This window comes from Manis javanica, chromosome 14, assembly GCF_040802235.1.
Source record: "Manis javanica isolate MJ-LG chromosome 14, MJ_LKY, whole genome shotgun sequence".
Taxonomy (NCBI): Eukaryota; Metazoa; Chordata; class Mammalia; order Pholidota; family Manidae; genus Manis; species Manis javanica.
In genome coordinates this window covers 64,793,902-64,813,814 of record NC_133169.1, presented here as the reverse complement: position 1 = coordinate 64,813,814, position 19,913 = coordinate 64,793,902, and the positions used below count along the sequence as shown (strand labels likewise).

The 19,913-nt window shown below is 36.7% G+C and overlaps 1 protein-coding gene across 1 annotated transcript; it reads left to right on the top strand.

Annotated features, from left to right (window-relative positions):
* The first annotated feature begins 17,979 nt into the window (after positions 1-17,979).
* Positions 17,980-18,927, top strand: LOC140846041 (olfactory receptor 14I1-like). The gene has a single exon (XM_073221461.1). It carries the CDS (start codon positions 17,980-17,982, stop codon positions 18,925-18,927), a length of 948 nt encoding a protein of 315 aa, XP_073077562.1.
* Positions 18,928-19,913: the final 986 nt, after the last annotated feature.

The following is a 19,913-nucleotide window of genomic DNA, read 5'->3' as shown; positions in this document are numbered from 1 at the left end:
CATTTTCATGTGCTTTTTGTGACTGTAAGCCTTGTAGTTTCTTCAGTAAATTATTTTATTTGTGTATAATAATTTATGAATTATAATATCTTAACACAACTGTTACCATACAATTTTAAAGTACATAAATCTGAGTATCATAAATATTGTAGATGTTGTAGAAAAAAATTTCTAATTCCTAGGATTTCTACAAACCTGACTAATCCTAAAATGTCAAATAAATCTCAAATATGTTTATTTTAAAATTTATTCTATTGGATATGATAAAATATTGTGTAATAACATTATTCAAAAGGGCATAATTACACTTATTTGATATTAGTTCTGGTTGTATTTAGGAAGATTCATTTGAATATTCTAACTATAAAGTCAAATCATAGCAAATATAAATATATTTATCAATTAATTTTCAATTTTCACTATCTGTATCTTTTAGGTTAATTGTATTGGTAATAAACTCTGATACATATAAAAAAACAGGTGTGTAGTGCGCATCCTGTTTCATTTACTTTCAATTTTACCATATGTTCATTTTCAACTTATTTTCAATTTTATGTTTTTAAGATGTTGGAATGTGTTTTTATATACATATATAAAATAATGTATATAATGCTTTATTTCACATATATAAATTTTATTTTCTATTTATATTGTATATATATTATTTTATATAAAGTATCTATATATTATTTTTTATTTTATCTCTCTTTTTTTCTATTTTCTCTCTCTGTATATGTATATATTTCTCATTTCCATTTTCCTTTGGTTTGTGTCTGCATGTGTGTTTACTTGGGGTAAAGAAGGAAAGTGGTCAGCAATAGATGTTAAATATGTCATATACTTCTCAATATCTAAAAATTTGATCATGTAAATTTTTTCCATTGATCTATGGCTTTAATACACATGAGGATAAGGCACTTTTTACTCCAATAATGCTGGTGGCATTTTACCAAATGTCCTTGTTTCACATTCGTGCACATATATGTGCAACAGGAATAAATTGTGCTTAATAGTATTGGCTGAATCCTGACAACACATGCCTAAAACTTGATCTTCATGGTATCATGCCCACTCTGAAACCCTCACTACCCCACTGCAAAATGCCAGTAATCTTGAGAAATAAAGTGTACAACATAGTTATACTAACACTAAAGGTCTCATATCCCAGTGATGAGATTGCAAAGGGGTCAAGATTGATCAGTATGAAACAGATGATCCAGGATAAATAGTGGATAAGGACTCTATATCTATATTTCTCATAGTATTCTATATAATAACAAAAAATGAAAACTCACCAAAGAGTTTAAAGGTCAAATGTGAATGTTGCATCAAACAGATACGTGTTCCATATACCCATGCATGCATGTGTTTTCTTGTAAAATATTTAGTAATTTATATTTTAAATTTAGAATTACAATGCAGCTGATATTATCTATCATGTTAGTTATGTTAAAGATACATTTTCACTATGGATGTTTAATTGATAAGACATCTTTTTTCTTTTTATATGTTTTAATTATAGTGGATATATTATATTTATTTCAACATACAACATAGTGATTCAACAGTTATATACATTACTAAATGTGTCCTACAAATAGTGCGGTTACCATCTGTCAGCATAGAAACATATTAAGGAGATATGACTACATTCTCTAGGCTGTACTTTCATCCTTGTAACTAATTTATATTATGATTGAGATTTTCTGCCTCTTTATACCCTTCACATATTTCAACTGCCCACTTCAACACCTCCTCATGGTAACCACCAGTTATATCTGCGTCTGTGAGTCTACTGCTGTTTTATTCGTTTTGTTTCATTTCTAGATTCCACATATAAATTTTCAGAAGGATATGTGTGTGTCTGTGTATGTGTGCTTGTATAAGTTGATTAACTCTTTCTGAAATGTACATGGAGTCCAAATGTTTAGAAAATCAACAATTTTGGAAATAGGAAACCATATTGTCCAATTTTACCACCTGATTTTCAGAATGACTATACAGGTATGTTAATCAGAACTGTTATTAGCATAAATATAAACAAATGAATCAGATAGGACTTTAGAAATAGTTACATAGACTTACACTGAGCTTTTTTCTAATGTGCTATGAAAATTTAATGAGGAAAAGATTATAAAATAGTGTAGAAACCAGCATAGGAAAAACATAGAATCTCATGTTATTTCAGGCCATGCACAAATTCACTAGAAAAAGATATTAGACCTAAATAGAAGATGTAAAACTACATTTTATAGAAGAAAATAGAGAAAGCTGTCTTCAAACAATTGTAATAATATAAGAAGTCTTGTAAGACACATGCCAAAAATCATAAACCATGAAATATGAAAGATACAAATAATAATAGAGATAAATCTCAGTGAAATCTAAACTCTTACTATTTAGAAATCATTCCTAAGGCTAGGGAAAATCAAGTAAAAAATTGGGATAAAAATATGCACACATATAATAAAAAATAAATATATGAGAATAAACTCTCCAATTTAAAATGCCAGCATTTGAAAACTTGACAAAAATGTCATAAGATTGGTCAGTGAACACATGAAGACATGCTCACTGTCATTAGGTGTAAGAAAAGCACAAACTGAGACATGAAATACAATACGTACCCACCAGAATAGCTTAAATTAAAGAGGAACAGCATTAAGTGTTGGTGTAGACGTGGACAGTGGGGCACTTGTCACTCCTCATGGGAATGTAAAGTGTTCCAACAAATCTGACAATTTTGGTAATAATTTCTTACTAAGTTTAATACTTAACACTATACATACAAATTATCATCTTAGCTATTTATTCAAGCATAAGCAAGCATATCTTCATACAAGGATTTGTATGTGTAAGGCTCATTTAGTTTTATCCCTAATTACTCTAAATTGGAAACAATCTAAACATTTAGAGGGAAGAGTGGTACCTTCACCCCTGGAGATGGCAGAGGAGTCATCAGGAGGGGAAGAGAGGGTGGGGTAAGGGGCTGATCTGTTGCCGAGGTCACTGCGCATGGAACCAACCTCTCCCATATTAAAGTTCTACGGGTTGTAATTAAAAAAATAAAAACACAGCAACTGTTGTCCCTTCACAGGGAGGGGCTGCCTCCTCCCCATTTTGTGGAGCACTCCATGCTCCATCCCTATACCCAGGATGAACTAGTGGTCATGAGCATCTGGTATAGGCAGAAGCCATTGGAATCTCTGCCTACATGGCTTTTATATCTCTGGGATATTCAGGTGGAAAACATTTTTATGTCAGATACTGAGATGAGTAGACTGGCTTCCCTGAAAACTCATCCTTCCTTCTGGCAATAGTTGTAAAGTGCCCAGCAGACCTCAAAGAATCAGGCACTTCTGGATTGACTGGCAGTAGCCATCAGGGCACTTTGACCTAATCAGGGTGATTTACTATACTCACCCACTAGCTGGAAAATGTATGCACAGCTACAGCAGGTATTATGGGAGATGGGCATGAAAAATATCATCTATAATATGGACACTCAGCACCCCAATTAAGAGTAGTTCACTGTGGGAATGAGAAATACAGTGCTCCATATAACTCCCTCATATCTCCTTGGGTCCCTAGTGACTATTCTTGCCCTCCACATAAAGCAACCCATAAATGAGGCTACTCATACTTTAGCAGATCTGGGGGAGGTTGAAACAATATGAAAATGGAAGGAAGTACAGGCTACAACCGAAAGGAGAGGTGCAAAGGGCCCCGTGAATGTCTCGAGGACTCAGATGTGGGTTGATTTGATAAAGGCTGGGGTAGTGAAAGAAAAACTTGATGGGCAACCCAATAAGATGATGTCATAACTGTGGGAACAACTAAGCCAGAGGAACAGTTCCACCCACTGAGGTCCAAGACGTGGAAGTGAGAGGCAAAGTCCCATGCTCAGCCTGTGTCCCTGCAGGACTTCCAGGGGGACAGTACTAAGGCTCTGCCTGGACCCTCACCACCGCAGGGTGATGATTGGGTATTGCCATACATGCCCTGAGTGTAATGGACTCATCAAGGCCCTATGAGCTAGATGTTCATGTAAATGAAGATGGTTATGGATGGGACCTTTGGTAGCAGCTTGAACTAATCTGCCAACCTATTGCATTCTGGACACAACTATGGAAAGGAGCAGAAGTCGAGTACACTTTGACAGTGAAGCCACTGGATGCTGGGTACCATACATTTTTGACCATGAAGCCCATGAAGAGAACAGCTCTGACCTAGGTAAAAACCACCTATCCCATTGCAGCGTGGTGGGTGCAAGACTGGACCCAAAGGTCATGGAGTGGTGTGGCACAGACGCCTACACTAGCCAAATGGGACATATATTCACAATAGATTAACACTGTTTCCAATAGCCCCTTAAGTGGAGAAATCCAATGATTATTGTGGCCAGTGATGTTTACCAGTGGAAAAGCAGGAAGAGCTTGCTTTTGAGCCATTGGTAGCCAAGATTGCTTATCAGGAGGGAAAATCCCCTATATCTGAAGATGCTTAGTATACAGACAGCTCCAGTTGCAGGCAGTTGCGTAAGTGGAGGGCCATGGCTTTCCTTCCTAGACTGAGACAATATGGACGGAGGGTGGAGAGGGGAAGAGCAGTCAGTGGGCTGAGTTGCAGGCAGTATGGCTCATGATCACCCAGGAGCCTTCCCCTATGGTTGTCTGCACTGACAGCTGGACCATCTATTGGGGCTTGACCCTGTGGCTACCAACATGGTACCATGCCACTAGATGGTTGGTCATTGGCCCTTTCGGGGGCAAGGGCTGTGGCAAAACACTACGGGTCTCTGCTCAAACTAAGACAATTACCATATACCATGTGACTGGCCATTTGCCTTTGGCATTCCCAGAGCATGATGAAGCAATTACTTTGGTCCAGGAGCACTGGCTGGAAGGAAAGCCTGCCTCTGATGGAGCCCAGTGGTTACATCAGTGTTTGTTGTACATGGGGCAAGAGACAAGGTGGGCTGTGGCCTGTCGGTAGGGCTTAACATTGACCTTAGAAGAAGTCAGCAGAGCCTGGAAGGAGTTCCTTGTGTGCTCTAAGAGGGACTTATGCTGAGTTCTGCAGCAGCAAGGGACAGTAGCAAGCGAGACAATACCCCTTGTCAGGTGACAGATAGACTATTCTGGTCCTCTGTATAAACGAGAAGGATATCGTTATTGCATGACTTGTGTGGACACAGCTACTGGACTCTTGGTTGCTTTTCCTGCATGTTGTGCAGATCAGCAAACCGGCAACAGGGGCTCAGATCATCTCTTTGCAGCCTATGGCCGGCCACAGGTGATTGAGAGAGATCAAGATATCCACTTTACTTGACATGCATTACAAGAATGGGCACAGCAATTAGGAATAACATGGAAGTTTCAGGTACCAAATAACTCTACTAGGGTAGTAATGATAGAGAGCTACAATTTTTTGTTGAAATCTGGCCTGAAGTTAGACACTAATAGTCTACAGGGCTGGTCAGTTCACCTACGGATGATGCTATGACATTTGAATGAGAAGCCCCAGAAAAGAGCCTTGAACCCTGTGGGTGTGCTAACACACAGTGATGCCTCTCCTACACATGTATGTGCAAACCAAACAGGAATATTGAAGCCAGGATATGAGCAGCAGTGCAACATCCTGCTGGCAGCCCCAACTGCTTTAAACCCTGGAGAGTCTGTTGAGTGGACGTGGCCCTGCACATTCCGACACACAGACCAGTGATGGCTGGGCCTTCTGGCACCTTGGCAAAAAGCCCTGGAAGCTGGCCTTGTGTATGTACCAGGAGTAACAGGAGGGTGGACCCCAAAGATCATGGTAGTATACCCAAAGTGTCTGGGGAGTGAGAGCCTCTTACCAGGAAGTTTTGTTTTATCTTTATGACCAGGGCATGTACCTCCTGTAGCCCCATATAATGACCCATCTGTAACTCCCAAGGGGGGGCGGTGAAAGTCTGGTGTACCAGACCAGGATGAGATCCTCTTCCTGCCAGTGTCCTCTCACAGGACCACTCTCTTGCATACATCCTATCAAATAAAAAAGATTTGCCTATGCTGGTGAAATTTAAACATGTATCTTATTGCCCTTAAGGTTATTTTCTTCTGCATTCCCCATGACCTGGATGTGCCCATTGGCTGCAGCTGCTGCATGATGATTGCTCTGAACTCCTGTAGCTACTGGCGCCTGTAGTATGGGTGAGCAATGGACTTAATCTGCATAGGACTTTGAACCTAGCTGAATCCTCCTGCTTGAGGATTTTCATGATTTTATTGCTTTTGTTATTGCATGTTGTGAGTATGGTTACAGTGCTCCAATTTTCTCATACCAGGGCCATTGTGGAAGATAGAGATTTAGTATATTGTGCGGTGAGATTTTTGGAGGGGTGGGCTCTGGGTAAAACTTAAATATTACCACACTCTCTGGCCTGGCCTTAGTGCATCTCCATATGAATAGGTGTTTCCAGGCTGTGGAGAGATGTTGTCCATCTCCATATCAATAGATTATCACAAGAGTGAGGCCATATCTTTACTGGAGAGGTTGGGTTGGGTCAGTTACAGCGCAGTCAGAAGTCACTGGTGAGCAGAAGTGGACAAGTGCTTGTAAGCAATAATCAGGTTTATCCCACTTTATTTTTTCCTTTGACTGATTTTGCCATCAAACGTAATTTGTTCTGGGCTGGGAACATATTCCGCCCCTCCCCACCCCCCGAGTTACAGCAATAAAATAGAAAGCAGCAATTTCTTGTGTCTAAGTGGAGAAAATAATTGAATGCATGGGTCAATAGGATACTTTCTGAGGGTTCTATTTCTTGATTGCTGTTGTGGTTACATTTGTATACATTTATCAAAACTCAAACTCTATCCTTGTAATGGCTGTATCTTATAGTATGCAATTATAGCTCAAAAAGTTCATTTTTAAAATTATCTTCTATTGTCTTTAGATAGTGATTCTTAGTGGGATCACTATTAATACCTTTGGCAGGGTATTTGACAACCCTAAATATTTAGCATTCTTCATGCTCATATTAAATCATGCCACCAATATCCCATGTTACTTTCAACAAGCTACCTGTGCATAGGTTCAAATAAATACTTCCTGGTACTTCCTACTTTCTCAGTGATAACAATTAATTTACAGTTTATTTCTTTAATGCTTAAATGTTTGATCTGCTTGACTTTTATTTATAAGGATTTATTTTTTAAAATATTTACATATGTGCTAATTTTCACAAACCATGTATTTAAGAAAATATTTTCTGGATAAAGTAATCTTGATTCCGGGCTCTTCTGCTTCATGGCATTAAATACATCATGCCACTCCCTTCTGGCCTGTAAGGTTTCTGCTGAGAAGTTGTTAGTCTGATGGGCTTTCCTTTGTATGTGATCTTATTTCTGCCTCTGGCTGCTTTTAACAGTCTGTCCTTATCCTTGAGCTTTTCCATTTTAATTACTATGTGTCTTGGTGTTGTCTTCCTTGGGTCCCTGTGTAGAGGGATCTGTGGATCTCCATGGCCTGAGAGACTATCTCCTTCCCCAGACTGGGGAAGTTTTCAGCAACTACCTCCTCAAAGTCACTTTCTATCCCTTTCTCTCTGTCTTCTTCTTCTGGTATCCCTATAATGCGAATATTGTTCTGCTTGGATTGGTCACACAGTTCTCTCAACATTCTTTCATTTTTAGAGATCCTTTTTTCTCTCTGTGCCTCAGCTTCTTTGTATTCCTATTTTCTAGTTTCTATTTCATTTATTGTCTACTCCACCATATCCAACCTGCTTTTAATACCATCCATCATGTTCTTTAATGATTGGATCTCTGACCTGAATTCATTCCTTAGGTCTTGGATGTCTTTCCATACCTCCATTAGGATGTTGATGATTTTTATTTTGAACTCCCTTTCAGGAAGAGTCACGAGGTCCATATCATTTAAATCTTTCTCAGGAGTTGTATCAACAATTTTACTCTGGACAAGGTTCCTTTGGCACTTCATGTTTGTATATGGCACCCTCTAGTGTCCAGAAGCTGTATACTAGAGCTGCTGAGCCTCTGGAGCAATGTTCGGGGTTGCAGGGGAGCGGTACTGGTGCCTCGGGGGAGGAAAGAGCTGTTACCCCCTCCTGGCTCCTGTGCCTGTCTCCACTGCCTGAGCCAGTGGGCCAGGCACACAGTTATGTTTTTTTCCCAGAGCAGCCAGATATGGATCCCTGCTTTCCACAAGCATCCGGAATCCATGTCTCCCCAGGAATCATGCCTGTATTAACTTTCCAACCCAGTAGTCATGCGAATCTCATGAAAACACCATGAAATGTAGGTTCATGCTCCCAGCACAGATCTCTGGAGCTAGGTATTCAGCAGTCCCAAGCCTTCTAGTCCCTCCCTGCTCCATTTCTCTTCCTCCCACCAGTGAGCTAGGCTGGGGGATGGGCTCGGGTCCCATGGAGCCACAGCTCTGGTATGTTACCCCTGATTTGCTGAGGTCTGTGCTTTCCTCCAGGTGTGTGCACTCTGACGTCATCCTCTTTCCTGTTGTTCTCTCAGGATTAGTTGCACCACTTAAATTTTCTAATTGTATTCAGTTTTAGGAGGAAGCCTCTGTCTCTCCTCTCATGCTTCCATCTTTAACCCCATGTCCCTTGTATTTGATTTCTTTCATGCCATATTGAAGTCTGGATCTTAAGAAAATTTAATTGTATAGGATTTTCACATATTTATGAAGTTACTATAATAGTAAATAAATTGCCTTTGTAATCAGAGGTGAACTTGAAATTTAACTGACTCTGCAGTGGGCTAGAAACTTTTTTTGAATACTTCCAATTTGTTCAGTATCACAAAAGCTTTGTCATTTTATTGCTAAGAAATACTCTTACAAATATAATTAATCTCAATGGCATGGCCAGATAATCCTCACCAGTCTGCACTTAGAGGAAAGCTGGACTCTCTGGAGGTAGAACTCACCCAGTTCTCCAGGGCTTATTGGAGATATAACCTGTACAAGTCCTTTACTAAAGAGTCATGCTTATAAATAACCCAGAAGCAGAATTGTTCATATGGTCTATGATAAGTATGAATATCCATGGGAAGTAACTCCATGAATTCTATTCAATGAATAAGTAGAGTCTAAGATTATGTTGTTTCTTTAAACTGTGTTAAAATAAATATTCATGATAGAGAAGATAAAGTTATGAATTCATCTCTCAGGTGTTTTGTATGTATTAATTTATGTATTTATTTAAAATTACTAATGAATAATTCCCTGACATAGCCAAGACGCATTTGAGTATCTTAAGCATATTTGTTTATGCTTTATATAATGTATTTATGCTAATAGAATAGACTACAAGGTTCTGATTCTAGTGTTTACTTTAAATGATTAGTTTAAAATAGTCTGAATATCTGTGCTTGATACATATCAAAGTATTGAAACACAGGTGACAGAAAAAGTCCCTGTGCATTGAAATGCAGGCCCCATGAGTTAAATATCACATGAGCTGAATTTAAAATAACTAAACAATCAACCAGCCAAAAAGAGTTGTAATAATATTTCATAGAAATTGAACCACATAAGCAAAATATTGTAATATAAAATATAAAATGTAAAACATCTTGTATGTTTATAAGTATGATCAATTTTTTATGACAGTTTTATTTTATGAGCCCTTAAAATGATTCTAGTGATTATTTTAATATGTCATTTAATTTCATCTGCTTAATCATTTGTAGGGACTTAACAATTCTACTCATTCAGTTGTCCACATTTGAAAGTCTTGTGAACAAAATAATTTATAAATGTAATTGAGATAATAAGAAGGGGAAAAGTCCTGAACATTCTCTACTGAACAAGACTCAGCCAGCAGATACACTCTGAGACACGAGATATAAGGCAAAGTTGGCAGAGGGAAACATGAGAATTTTAATTTCTAGGAAAAAGAATATGCAGTTGAAGACAGGAAGATGGAAATGAAACTTCTAATGACCTATAGATAAAATTGGTTGTTATTGTTTAAATATAGTCAGTTAAAAATAATTGTTAGCGGGGTATTATGATTGGCAAACATGGTATGGGGTGGGGAGACCAGGGAGAAGATATTGTAGCACAGACAAGGCAGATAGTGACTCTGTAACATCTTACTACACTGATGGGCAGTGACTGCAATGGGGTAAGGGGAGGACACGACAATAGGGGTGAATCTAGTAACCACATTGTTTTTTAATGTGAAACCTTCCTAAGAGTGTACATCAATAATACCTTAATAAAATTAATTAATTAATTAGCTGTTAGCATGATTTTCTTCACTAACTAAAAATATTAATCTATAGTATCAACTAAATCAATGAGTTTTGTTTTAGAATATGACATTCTCTGCTGAAAGAACTTTCTTTTCATTAGAAAAATGAAACTAATAAAATAAACCACATATAATTCAGAGAGTTGTTATAGAAAAAACTAACATAAAATAATTTTGTAAAGCACTGGAAAGGTCATATAAATGCCACTAGTGCAGGCATATAAATATTATTGTTTACAATATTTTCAATATTATTCCCAAAATATAAAAATAAAATTATAAAAAAATTTATGACATGAATTACATATAAATAAGATACAGAAATGCAAACACTAACATTTTTAATTATATAATCCTTTAGATTTTTCACAGATGAATATTAAATACTACTGTAATTGTACCACTATTAACTAACATTATTATTGAAAAGCAATTAAGATATAAATGAGAATTCTTTATGATTTGAAATGCTCAAGGCAAGCACAAGTAACTGAAATGAATTTACAATAGTTACTTTAGAATAAGGAGATTTCAGCAAAAGCTATGTAAGTAGGTGGAGAGGACTGCATAGAGGGTTAGCAATACATTAAACACTGAAATGATTGCTACACAGAAGGAGGGGTGCTTGTTGAAGGAATAATTTCACGGCGGATGCTTTACTGAGACAAAATGTGCAACTGCAGAGGTGAAGTAGAGTACAGCAAGAGAAACGACTACATGCTTGCCCAGAGGAAACCAGATTCAATCAAATATGAATTGAACCACACCTGCTATGGACTATTTGTTGTAAAGGAAGAAAGAAAGGATTCACATACTAGTTCTATTGAGAAATTGAAGTGAAAGAAATTGGCATAACTTATCTTTTCTCATTTGTGTTAAAAACATTTCAGAGGAGATTTATTATTCAAAAATTTGTGAGAGAAACTCTAGAGGAGCTAATCACAGAAGGGGGTACATTAAAAGACATTTCGATTGCTGGTGCTTGGAGAGAATGAGTAAACTGTGGAACTTGCAAACATCAATATCAAACTCCTCTTGAAACATGTCTACGACAACTATGTGATGCTGAAGAAGTGATATAAAAATCATGGATGTGTTTAGGAAGAATATTTAAAGCCTTTTACATAATACTGTAATGTACTTAATAAGTAAAACATTCGGGAGAATGGATCTTACTTTTAATATATTATGCGCTTAGATTCTCTGACCCTACAAATGTCTAAATTAATGTTATCTCAACAGAGTTGGGAAAGAAAATCCAAAGAAATATGTATTTTCATTTAATTTCAAGGTAATTTATCTGCTTTTCCTATCATGACTTCCTGGTTAGAAGCTAACATTGATGCTGGCATTTATATTTATATTTATAAAAATTTATATTTTATATATATTCTTATATTTGAATATATCTCCATGAATTAGTTATGTTTGTCTACATATATTGTTATTGTCTTTTTTTGTGATAGTAAGTTACAGATCTGTGTCTCCATTTTTCTTGATCAATAGTGTTTTGTATAATTTGTTCATAGTTCTTGAAATGTTAGAATCCTGACCCACATTGCCAAACTATTGTGGAAATGTTATGTTTCTAGCTAAACAAAAGGAGGACATCCTACTGAGAAGGCCATGCTTTGTTTATTACTACATTAACAAGTGCTGTACTCTTGAGAGAACTTCAGGGTGATGCACACTGCCAAGCTGTGAGAACATATTGAGTAGTTGGTATTGGACACCTACTATTGCATTGTCAAATCACCTCTTTGTCTTCAGTCTTAGACAAGGATGGGCTAAGTCATAACATGATTCTATCTGAGAATTATATACGATGCAGAGGGCATAGTATTGTATTGAGGAGGTCACACTAAAATCAGGATCCTGAAAAGATATCTATACTCCCATGTTCATTGCAGCATTATTCACAGTAGCCAAGATGTGTAAAAAACTCATGTGTCCATGGACAGATAAATGGATGAAAAGAGTGTGGTTTATATATACAATGGAATATGACTTAACATTGGAAAGGCAAAAAATCCTGCATGTATACAAATGTGAATTAATCTGGAGAACATTGTGTTAACTAAAACAAGTCAGTCATAGAAGTTCTCATACTGAGTGATTACACTTATATGGAGTTTCTAAAACAAGCTCATAGGAGCAGAAAATAGAATAGGTGTTGCTGGGGCCTTGGTGTGTGAGAGAATTAAGGAGTTTATATTCAGAGGATATGAAATTTAAACTGTGCTATATGAATATATAACAGAAGACAGAGTTCTGATGTGCAGCATAGTGCCTAATTTTAACATTGTAGTTCTGTTTACCTCAAAATCTGTTTAGTGCATAGATATTAAGTGATTTCAACCCTCAGAAATAGAGTGAAACAAGGTGGGTGTCAGGTACATATATTACTTTAATTGTCATGATAGTTTCACCAGGCACATACATAAGTCCAAAATCAATATACTGTACACATTAAAATATGCATCACTCTTTGTATATAAATTATGTATCAGTAAAGCCATTACAAAAGAGATGTGTGAGACATTTTCTGTTTTTTTTTTTAGATTTCACATACAAATGAAATTATGTGGTATTCATCTTCCTCTGACTGACTTTTTTCATTTAGCATCATATCCTCTAGGTCTATCCCCATTTTGTCACAAATGGCAAGACTTCTTTCTTTTCTATGATTGAAGAATATTCCATTGCATGTGTGTACCACATCCTTAGCCATTCATCTATTGATGGATGCAAACAGAAATAGACTCTTAAACACATAAACAGGTGGTTGATTACCATGGGAGAGGGATGATGTGTGATATAGGTGAGGGGGATGAGGAGATACACATATAAAATCATAGTTCACAGGGGTAATAGTACAGCACAGGGGACATAGGTCATAATATTTTAATATCTTTGTTAAGTGATGATGGCAACTACACTGACCATGGTGAGCATCACTGATGCATTTAATTGTAGAATCACTGTTGTTTATCTGAAGCCAATAAAATATCATATAGAAAATGTATTTCAGTAAAATGACTATTAAAATGTGCAAAATAAATCAAGAGCTCTAAAGAAAATAAATGGTGCTTTTTGATGTTTAGCAGCATTTTGTAGAAAAGCAAAAAACACCATTTTGTCATATCTTTTCATATAAATTCACTCTCAGGTTGACTAAAAAGAACAGCAGGTTAAATTTCACTTTGTCCTAAGACACCTAAAGCACACGCACAAAAATAAAAGGTAAACAAGTGGGACCACATCAAATTAAAATGCTTATGCCTGCAAAAGAAACAATCAAAAGTGAAAAGATAGCCTACATCACGGGACACTATCTGCAAACCAGATATCTGAGAATATATTAATGTGAAAAATACATAAGAAACTCATCAAACTGAGTAGCAGAAAAAAATAGTTCAATCTCAGTAGGCATAAGAACTGAATTGATATTCTGAAGAAGATATATAAATGGACAACAGGTACCTGAAATGACACCCAACAGCACTAGTAGTGAGGGAAATGCAAAAGAAAATTACAATATCACCTCAAACATATTAGGATGGTCATCATCGATTAGATAAAAAAATTCTAGTGAGGATGCAGAGAAAAGAGAAAGTTTGTGGACTGTTGCTTGGTTTCTAAATTGGTACAATCACTATAAAAACAGTGTGGAGGATCCTCAAAAACTTAGAAGTAGAACTACACTACGATCCAGGAACTGCACTTCTGGGCATTTATCTGATGGAAACAATCACCCTGACTTTAACATGTACCTTTACCCATCCTCATAGCAGCATTCTTTACAGTAACCAGGAAAAAGGAAAAAATCCTAGTACCATAAACAGATGAAAGGATCAAGATAAAATTTTCAGTCATAAAATTGAGGAGTCCTGACATTAGCAACAACATGGATGGATCTTGAAGGCATTATCCTGAGTGAAAAAAAATCAGACAAATAAATATTATGTTTGATCTCCCTTAATTGTGGGAACGAAAAAAAGAAAAACCCTCATAGAGACAAAGATCAGGTTTATGATATTTTTGATTTACCAGAGGTAAGAGATAGAAAGAGAGAGAATTGGTAGTAGGTAATTAAAAGGCACAAATTTCCAGTTACAAAATAAGTATAATATGTAAACATAATATAATGTACAACATAATGACTATAGTTAACACTACTATATAATAAACACATACATATTAAGAGAGCAGATACTAACAGTTTTCATGACAAGGAAATTTTTCTTTGCTTTTCCTTTTTTGTTTGATCTGTATGAAATAATGGATGCTAGCTAAAATCATTTTAGTAGAAATTTCACAATATACATAACTCAAACCATTATGCTGTACACCTTAAACTTATACAGTGATCTCTGTCAATCATATCCCAATACATCTGGAAAAAAGATAAGTAACTATTGAAATAACATCTTATTATTGTGATCCCATTAACCAAATATTCACCAAATCTCCACCTGTCTTTGTGCACTACGGATAAAATGGAGCAGCTGAGATAGACAAAACTCTCTTCAAGAAAATAATTGAAATGGGGATAGAAAGAAATTATATGCTCCCAATTTCAAGATGAATTAAGAATCTGGGACTCTAATGTACAGCATGGACCATAGTTAAATACTGCATTGTATAACTGAAAGTTGCTAAGAAAACAGATCTTAAATGTTTTCACCACAAAAATTTACAATAAATATGTGAGTTGATGGATATGCTAATTAACCTTATTGTAATTATTTCATGATATACAAATGCATTGAATTATCATATTGCACAATTTAAACTTACCCAAAGTTGCATGTCAAATATATCTTTAAAATGTTTGGAAAAAAAACACATATTAGTAAAAATAGGAGTTGTTCCTGACAGGCATACAAGTAATCAGACTTTTGTGCTTGACATTGTCTCAAAAGTGAAGTGAAAATAATTTATAAAATGAGCTGCTCATGATAAAATTTGAGCTTTAAGTCAAAATTAGAATTTTGAAATTAGAACATAGAAATATGTTCTCCACATGAGCTTTATATTTTTGTAATATGTGAAGACCTTCCTAATAAGATTAGAAGTGATATTTAAAACAGTGATTTATTCTGGCATTGTACAATGAAATATGTCATGTTTGTAAGATTTATACCACTCTGTGAGCCAATGTATTCCAAGTGGTCAAAACCATATGTTACAAAACCATGAATCAGCAAAATCAAAGCCTCCTTCACCTCTGCACTGTGACACTATATGAATTGCCACCGACATTTCAGGGACAGTTGATAAAATAATCAAGTTGCACAAGCCGCCAGTGTGCTGCTTTCTGCCCAAATATACACAGACATAGAATGAGCACAAGGAGCAATGGTGGAGGGTAGATGAAGGTCTGCCAGAGTTCTGTCACACCCTAGATACAGGCTCCCTATTCTGGAGAAACCTAAACGTTATGTAGCATCAGAGGGATTTTTGCTAACAGGCTTAAATTGTATTGATGCTCAATAAATTTTGGGGAATCTCTGTGGATTTTCCCAGCTGTGTCCATAATCTGTGGTAGGGGAATAGAGAGTGTGGCATTTCAGTCTTCATCTCATTGTAGCTTCTCCAACTTTATTTCATTTTGCTTCTCTCCATAAGGGAGCTTCTAATAAGGACCTTTTGAATATTGACAAATTGGACTTTCCCTAAGAACTGCTTCTGAGGCGTGGTGCCTGCCTTCTGAGGGGAACTATTACTGTCTCATGTATTGCTTGTGTGAGTATCTCCTCCTAGCATATTTGGTTAGATGAGTACCAAAAGGTGCCATGGTTTCATTTTCTTGTACTTGCCTTCTATTGAAATTCCATTGAGAATTATTACTTAGGTTCCTTTAAATTAAGATCAATAAGTTGATTGCATTTTTTAATGATTTTAATTGAATATGATTTTATGCCATAATTTAAAGCCAAAACCTATGAAAAGATAATTATATTAAGAGTTATGTAATTTATGGATTTCCTGTAATGTATGTAAGTAACTTTTGTAATTACTCATCAACTTGAAAATATACTGGATCTCCAGTGACCTAGAAAAGACTTTTAAATAACTCACTTATTTAAGTGTCACACACACACATAAAAAAATACTAATTTCATTGCCAAGAAACACGTTTACATATTTACTTGATCTCAAATGGTATGGTCAAAGAATATTTAACAGCCAGGCATTTGAAGTAGGCTGGTCTCCCTGAAAGCTAAAATTCCATATTCCCAAGGACTCGCCAGAGGAATGACTCAGATATTTGCTTCTTAAAGGATAACCACGCTTATAAATAATCAAGAAGCAGAATTGTTTGCATTATTTATGTGTGAACATCTCTGAAAATTTGCTACTTGAATTTTACTCACTGAGGAAAAAGGCACAATCTAAAACAGTCAACTGCCTTCAAACTGCACAAAAGCTATATCTCTATTAGGGAAGATAAGCTTCTTACCTCAGTTCCCAAGAATTTTTGGTAAGTCGTAATTTATGTGTTTCTTCAAAGTTGCTAATGAATACATCACTGAAATAGGTCTGGTATGTCTCAATATCCCAAGCATTATTTTTCCCCCATAGAAAACGTCTGTTCTTATATCATATACTGAATGTTTTTGGTACTAGATTTATTTTAGGTGATTAATTTTTATTTTAAAAATGGTCTCTGAAGATGTGTGATACATAGTCTTTGTCAAAAATACAAACTACACTGACCAAAAATTTCCTTGGAAATGAAGGACTGCAGGTACCACAGATGATATATTTCTTGAGCTGTATATTAAACATAACACAGAAATGTGTAGGCTGATGATATATCATGGACATTCATTGAGGTAAAATGATAAAAGGATACTTATAATGTGAACTTTGGGCTTCAGATGATAATTATGTGTCAATGTAGGTTCATCAGTAGGAACAAACATACCTCCTTTGTGGGGGATGTTGACAATGGGGGAGGCTATGTATGTGTCGGGGCAGAAGGTACATGGGAAATATCTGTACCTTCTGCTCAGTTTTATTATGAAACTAACCTGCTTTAAAAATAGTCTAATAAAAAGTTAAGATACTTCTTAAAAATTTGAAAGAAATGTTGAGATATCTGGTGTAGTTACATACAATATGAACTTTGATAAGTGGAACTTTCTAGAGCAGCTGGAATGAAAATGAGAGATATGAAAATCATCCCAGTCCTCTAGTACATGAGAGGGCATAATGCGGACAGATCGCGGAGTGTTCAAACCCAGAGGGCTGACACGGAATCCTGTACAGAGTATTTCTCGGACAAATGTTAGATTTTGAAGTAAATGAGAACATAGTCATGGGATGTGTCCTGGCAGAATTAGACATTTTTAAGGAAATACTGCATGTGTCTCATGAGCTAAATGGTTGCCAAGGGCTTGGTTTCATTTTAAATCTTATGTATGCTCAATTCTCCAAACCTATGACAGTTGAAACTCATATGATATCTCAGCCGAGACTGAAAGAAAACACAACCAATAAATATGCACATTCATTTATTTTAATAGGCTCTCTCTTTCCATTTCCTCTCTTGTATGTTGTGGTTCAAAGCCATACAGTGATGCCAATTTAATTTATGGATTTTCTGGAGTATCTCCATTTGGTCCTTTACCACTCCAGCTTATCCCTTTGTTTTGTGACTCCAGGACACCCGCAGCATATTAGCAGGCATGGACAACCTCACCACCATCACGGAATTCCTCCTTATGGACATCTCAAGTTCCCGAGAGCTCCAAGTCTTGCAAGGTCTGCTGTTCTTTCTGATCTATCTGGGTGCCCTGGCTGGAAATCTGGTGACCATTGCTGTCTTTGTGACAGACCCATGCCTTCACTCTCCAATGTACTTTTCTATATGCAATTTATCCCTCATAGATCTTTGCAGCATCTCAGTTGTGGTTCCCAAATCAATTGTGAATTCCCTGACAGGTAGTAAGTCCATTTCCCTCACAGGATGTGCTGCTCAGATTTTTCTGTACTCCTTGTTAGCATTTGCTGAGCTTGCTTTCCTTGTGTTCATGTCCTATGACTGCTGTGTTGCCATTTGTCACCCTCTGTTCTACAGGTTGGTGATCACCTCCTGTGTGTGCTCACAGTCAGCAGGGGGCTCGTGGGGCAGTGGGCTGGTCTATTCTGCCACCCACGCTGGTAACCTGTTCAGGCTTCCCTTCACCAAATCCAGTGTGATCAACCAATATTTCTGTGATGTAGCACAGATAATGAAAAAATCATCTTTAGATGTTCAGTATTCTCAATCAGTGACCTTTGTAATAAGTGCTTGTATTGTCTTAGTCTGCCTTTCTTTTATGGTTATATCATATGTCAATATATTCTCAACAGCATATAAGATCCGTTCAGTGGAAGCCCGCAATAAAGCCTTACCCACCTGTACCCCCCAGTTGGTAATTCTTTTGTTTTCATTTTCTGGATTGATTACTGTCTTAGGTCCCATTGCAAATAAAGCATCTATTGAAAATCTGCTGACAGCCGTGCTCTACACCATGGTGCCCCCTTTCTTAAACCCCATCATCTACAGTCTGTGGAACAGGCAGATAAACACTGCTCTACGCAAGAAGCACAAGAGCTATTTTGAGAAAACATACAATAATTCTCTCCAATAAAAATGTTTAAAAAGAGGACTGTTTGATATGTTTAGTGTGTGTGCATGTGTGTACAGATCCAGGGGGAAGGTGTTTCCAGCCTGGGTTGAAATCTCTACGAAACCAAAGAAACCATAGTAAGTCAAGGAAAGGGTAAATTGAGAGAAACCATTTTGTTGCTCACATATTGCTCAAATTCGCTGGCCAGGCTTGGCACTGTAAATCTCCTCCAGTTGGGGCTCACTCTCTGCTGCCCTGGCATGCTCTCTACCTCCTAAGCACTCCTTCTTTGAGGAACTTCATTGGTGGGTCCATGGTGACCAGCAGATGACAGACCAATTACGTACAAGGAATGGAGGAGAGGAGAGATGGGCCATTTTCTCTCCACCCTTTGCCCCAGATCCACGGGGCCTCTACAGTGGTAAACATCTACTGATACATAAATGAACTAAGGCTGGGCAGGAGATTCTGGAAATTCTGTCATTTACCCCACAGTGTGAATACAGGTGGATGGATAAAGAGACACGCTTAATTTTTAATCTCCTTGAATGAAATATCTAGTGCTACTATTCTTTATATGTTTCACATACCCTTTTTGGAGTGAACTTTAGCTTTCCTTATGTTTATTTCTTACTGAAACTATTCATATAATTGATACATGATTCTTGAGAGTAAAACAAACCTGAGAATATTCTGAAAGAGTTTTGGTAAATGGTTGGAATAATTTGATCACAACATAAAGGAAGACCTCATATGGAGAAAACCATGTCTGTATATTAGTTCTTTACAAGCACCTGTTTGTATAAGGGAACTTCAGGATCCCGGGTCCTGCTGACTGTAGTTGCTAGGGTGGAGAACTTCACTATTTAAATTTTTCTCTTTGGCTACAAACTTTCATTTAAAATCAGCAAGTCATGGGGATGAAAGGTGCATCATAGGGAATACAGTCAATAATGTTGTAATTTCTTTGTATGCTGACATTTGGTAACTACGCTCATACAGGTGAG